Consider the following 5,416-nt stretch of genomic DNA (forward strand, 5'->3'; position numbering starts at 1 on the left):
GATGGCAAGGTGGACTACTATGTCGGTGCCGAACAAGGATCCTTGAAGAACAAGGCGAAGAAACGAAGAATACAAGAAAAGTCTAGAACTAGGGTCCTTTGTAACCTAGTCGTACCCGGACAGATCTCTCGAGACCTGGCTCCCTATATAAGGGCCAGGAGAGGGGCTGCCGAGGGACACACGCAATCTTAACAATTTTAGCCACCATAAGTCCAGAGCTAGGTCCCCATAGTACTTAGCTTCTCGACGAGATCACAGCCGAAACCTTCGGCACCCCATTGTAACCCGATATTTTCATAATCAAGATCAGACAGGCAGGACGTAAGGGTTTTACCTCATCGAGGGCCCCGAACTTGGGTAAATCGCTTTCCCCACTTGTTTGATAACCGATGTCTCGTATCAGCCTACATGATTCCATCTACCCTAAGCCCCAAACGGAGGGTATTGCCGAGGAGTACCCTCGACAATTGGCGCCGTCTGTGGGAACCCTGTTGGCACAAGATCCGTCATCGGCAGATCCAGCCATGTCGTTGGCAGCTTCGTCGACACCGTCAGCATCACCAAGCTTGGGGAGTCCGATCCGATTCGGCTCCTATGAGTTCACCCCGCACAGCGACTCTTCTCGCTCGACTTTCTCGGGTCTACAAGGAAACATGGATATGACGTTCGGGAGCGTTCACTGCAACGTCAACGCGGAGGGATATGACGTTCGGGAGCGGCCTTTTATTGAACTAAATTAACCGATTTGATTTTTTTTCACTACACAGTGCTCTTCATACTACTAAAGTCTACCTAATCCATCTCCCCCTCATCCATTACAACCAATTAATAGTTCGTGTTCATCATGAACGATGAACCCTAAGCCATGTGGTTAGAACACCAAAGACGGAAGCGAAAATTCAGAGCAAAATCGAGGAAACTGATGACGTACCATAGTCCGGTGGCTAGTCCTGCCACCTCGGTACTGCGGGTTCAGCAGCATCCCAGGAAATCGACGACACGAACGAGGACAACGGCGACAACCACGCAATCGCAGCGTGCTTTCCTTCCAATTCAATGAAATTGAAAGTAAAGATGGAATCTCCTCGGATGGATGGATAAACTTGACAACCTGAAGATACGCGTAATTGACAACCTAAAGATACGCACAAGATCTATTAACCGGGATGGATGGAGTTGGAACTATTCCACCACTATTTACAAGTAAATGGGACCAAAGTGCATCAAAAGGACAACTTTTTGAACCAATGGTATAATTACCTTAGTACGAAATCAAAATCATGTAAGGAAACGCAAAAGTACGAAAACTTTGCTGGAAAAGAAAAGAAAAGAAAAACACATGGGTAAACACCACTCACGCGTAGCCGCACACTGTACGTTTGGTACACTACCCACAGCGGAGCCCCACGCCGCTCGCGCCCCGACGCGTTGGTGACCAAACCGGCGGTCGATGGCACGACCGGCAAATTTTTATGGCGGGAGAATTTGGCGCCATCCGCTCCGCTTCCCGCCTCGCCGCCTCCCTATTTATCGCCCTCCGCCACCACCGCCACCTCCGACCACACCACAACTCCTCCCCTCCTCTCCCTCGCCGCCTCCCGCCAAGAACCTTCCCGTCCGTCGCCATGGCCGCTACCAACGGCGCCGCCGCCGACTCCGTGCAGGAGCCTCCCCACAAGATCACCAAGGTCGCGCCTCTGCTCAAGGTCAAGAAGCTCTCCGAGAACGCCATCCTGCCCCGTCGCGGCTCCGCCCTCGCCGCCGGCTACGACCTCTCCAGGTAATCCATTGCCCCCTCTCTCACCGAAGTTCCTCGCCGATGCTTTTTGCCGGCTTCCCTGACCGTTTCTTTTTTAATCTCAGCGCTGTGGAGGTGACCGTGCCGGCCAGGGGCAAGGCGCTGGTGGCCACAGACCTCAGCATCGCCATCCCGGAAGGAACCTACGCGCGCGTCGGTAAGCTCGCTGCTGGGCCAGATGACGAGATTCTCCATTTAGATTACTGTCTGTTCCCCTTCCTGTTCGCGCTTCACGTGTTTGATGAAATGCCTGTCTGGTTTCTGCAGCGCCGAGGTCCGGTCTGGCGCTGAAGCACTCCATCGACGTGGGCGCCGGGGTGATCGACGCGGACTACCGCGGCCCGGTGGGCGTCGTGCTCTTCAACCACTCGGAGGTGGACTTCGCCGTCAAGCCTGGGGACCGCATCGCGCAGCTGATCATCGAGGTCATCGCCACTCCGGAGGTCGCGGAGGTGGAGGACCTCGACGCCACCGTCCGGGGAGAGGGAGGGTTCGGCTCCACCGGCGTCTGAGCTCTGGATCTTGATAAATAACTCTAGCTATCTCGTCTGTTTAGGGTATCTGATGGTGGTGGGATTCTCGGTAGTAGTTAGTAGTGCCTTCTGATGCTCGTGTGCGGTGATGTTCGATTGGGAATTTCGTGATCTCTTGCAGTCGTGAAGTTCAGGTTGCGTCCGTGAACGCTGCAAATGTTAAAGATGGTTCTGTGGTAGTAATTTATCCGTGCTAAATCGGTGTCACTGATTTCTAGATGAATTGCAGAGTTTCCTGCCCATGTTGTTTGCCATTATCTTTTGATGCTCGTTCCCGTTGATGTGAAATGGAATTTCATGATCTGTTCAAGTAGGTGAATTTAGGTTGCTAAATGTGTTACTGATTATTCCTATATAATCTACTGCTTGCCTATGTGGTTTGCCGTTCCACTGCTCATGTGGTTCGTGGTTTGTCTGCGGATTTTAACAGATCCCATCTGTGAGCTGCACATTAGAGAAGCCAGAACCAGGTCTTTCCCTTGTACTCCCTTGCCAAGGATTTATCCAGTCAATTGCTGTTAAAATATCTGACCTCGATTAATCGAAACTAGGGAATGACAACCTGGCTGCATTCTTCTGCATACGGGAACATTGACCGAAGTCCAAAGGACTGATAGTCTTAGCACGTCATGTGTCTTTCACCACCCGACTCCCCTCTTTGCTGTCGTCCTTAACTTCACACTTTGATTCAGTTGTACTTACTTACAAGTACCACTAATTGATTGACCTTTTCCTTTTACTTGATAGTGAGGTTATCACCGCTAACATTTAGTTAATTATGGTTGATAATCACCATATTTGCCCCTTATGGTTAGTTTGTGTTTGAACATTTACAATGGTTAGTTTCTGTCTGAATTCTAGAAAATACTTATAAACGACATATCCTGAAAGATTAGTTTCTGTTTGAAAATTTCCAATGAAGCATTCAGAAATAATGAAATGTTGTTTATGTTCCAAAAGATAACTATTTGATGTATTTTAACTCCATGAAATTGTGTGTTGCCTTGAGGCACAAAAATTCAACAGTACAGTACATTGCGGTAACTACTACTTGCATTATCTAGGGCTATCTAAATTCCCAGATACTTCCTCATTAATCTTGGGGCAATGTAAAGCTGAATCATCATAGTGAAAATAATAGGAGTTTTATTGATGTGCATTTGGTCTTGGGATTTGTCCTTTAGGAGTTCTAGAATATCATCCTTCAAGTCTTTGATGGCATGTATTTTTGTATTAAAAAAATCACAACATGGGTTTACATTTAGTTTCATTTCTTTTGCGTTTTGTGGCCAAGGCAGTGTACTTTCACATGTCACAACTTTGCAGCCTTATCAGAAATTGTGTGGAGAAATAGCAGGATTCTAATTGCACACTGAGCTGCAGATGAATGAAGTGAATAATGTGGCTGTGCACAATTTATCGGTACATAGCTCCATATTTTATTTTGATATCTTCCATATTCTAGACTTCCTAATTATTCTCTCCCGTAAAGATAATTAAACGTTGGTGTAGTTTAACTAACTAATTTGTGTAAGGCTGTAAGCATTGGGCCATGGAATATGTGCATAAGCAAATGATTACTTTTTGGCCCGAAGATATGTTTATAACTCTGAAAATACAGTTGTACACTAAAACAAAGTACATAATTAATCCCCTTAGAATAACCTTCAAAAATTATAATTTATTTCTTCAGCCTGGCATGGTTACTACTGATCTTCTTATGTCTGATGCTACCACAAAGCAAGTAAGGGTAAGGGATAAACATGCTGTCATTCTTTGTTTGCCATTGTTGATACGATAATTCATGAGAAATGAATTGTGAACTTCACTTATAGTAGGCAAAGTTTTTCATCGATATAGTTCTGAACCTCCTATTTAGTGAAAGCTCACTGTTTTTTCTTTCTTTCTAGAACAGTGTCTGCTCTTATTCTAACTTCTGTTTGGCTGTAGTAGTAATCATCTTTAGCTGATGTATCCCTCCATCTGTTTGGTGTGTAGAAATGTCTAACCAATTAGCTTGATCTTGGTCTCCAGGCTTGTTTATACGTTCTTGTGATATGATGTTGAAAGGCCAAGTTCACATTTTATACTTGCATGAAATAAATTAAAAAATTGCAATACGTAGCAGGTTTGATCCTTTAGAGCATCTCCACTCGTCCCCCCGACGAGGCCCCCGGCGAGCGTTTTTTCCATCCGGACGGCGTAATTCGGCCCAGTCGCGCCCCCGGTTCCTCGTTTTCGTCCGGATTTGGGCCTAAATCCATCCGGCGATCCCACGCCATCCCCGGCCCCCGGGAGCGCTCGGGGACTCCGGACGAGTGAAAGCGGGCGTGGCCCCAACTTGTCGGCGACAATGGCCTCCGATCTACGGCAAAACCCTCGTCTTCCCGATCTACGGCAAAACCCTCGTCTTCCCGATCTACGGCAATACCCTCGTCGAACGAAAGCTTTGAACTCTCAAGTGGTGCAACATAGATAGATTATATATATATTTCGAATATAATTCGAATAAACATAAAAATTACATATAAAAACTTTAAAACTAAACTACTTCTTCTTCTTCTTAGAAGGCCCCGCCTCATCGTCGTCGCGGCGACGCTTCCGGCTCGTCACCTCCTCGTCGGAGGAAGTTGAGTCCTCCTCGTCGTCGTCCTCATCGGCCTCTTCGTCCTCCTCCTCCTGCTCCTCCTCCTCGCTCCTGCTGCTCCTCCTCTTCCTCGGCCTCTTCCTCGGCCTGCTCCTCGGCTTCGCTCCACGGCCTCTTCGTCCTCCTCCTCGTCGTCCCACTCGTCCTCGCCGGCCGGCGGGGGGAATCGTCGCCGCTCGGACGATGCGGCTGGATCCCACCAATGGCGCCATCCAGGCGGCTTCCCTCGCTTGTCGGTGTCCGATGGCCAAGAGATATCGCTCATGGTTGACGGAGGATGGTGACGAGAGAACAGATGAATGGCTCAGCCCGTCGAAAACCGTTTATGTAGGTCTCTCGACGAAAGAGAGCGCCGGTTGCTCTTCCGCGGAGTTCGTGCTCCATTACGGCGGTTCTCGCATCGAGGCCACTTCGACCGTTCCCGACGAGTCGTTTCGG

At 48.3% G+C, this 5,416-nt stretch overlaps 1 protein-coding gene across 1 annotated transcript; it reads left to right on the top strand.

The window, feature by feature from the left end:
- Positions 1-1,595: 1,595 nt before the first annotated feature.
- Positions 1,596-2,347, top strand: LOC124699975 (deoxyuridine 5'-triphosphate nucleotidohydrolase). The gene is made up of 3 exons (XM_047232186.1): positions 1,596-1,780; positions 1,864-1,955; positions 2,066-2,347. Exons 1-3 carry the CDS (start codon positions 1,626-1,628, stop codon positions 2,308-2,310), a joined length of 492 nt encoding a protein of 163 aa, XP_047088142.1. The 5' UTR covers positions 1,596-1,625; the 3' UTR covers positions 2,311-2,347.
- Positions 2,348-5,416: the final 3,069 nt, after the last annotated feature.

Source organism: Lolium rigidum, chromosome 3 (assembly GCF_022539505.1).
Source record: "Lolium rigidum isolate FL_2022 chromosome 3, APGP_CSIRO_Lrig_0.1, whole genome shotgun sequence".
In the NCBI taxonomy this organism is placed as follows: domain Eukaryota; kingdom Viridiplantae; phylum Streptophyta; class Magnoliopsida; order Poales; family Poaceae; genus Lolium; species Lolium rigidum.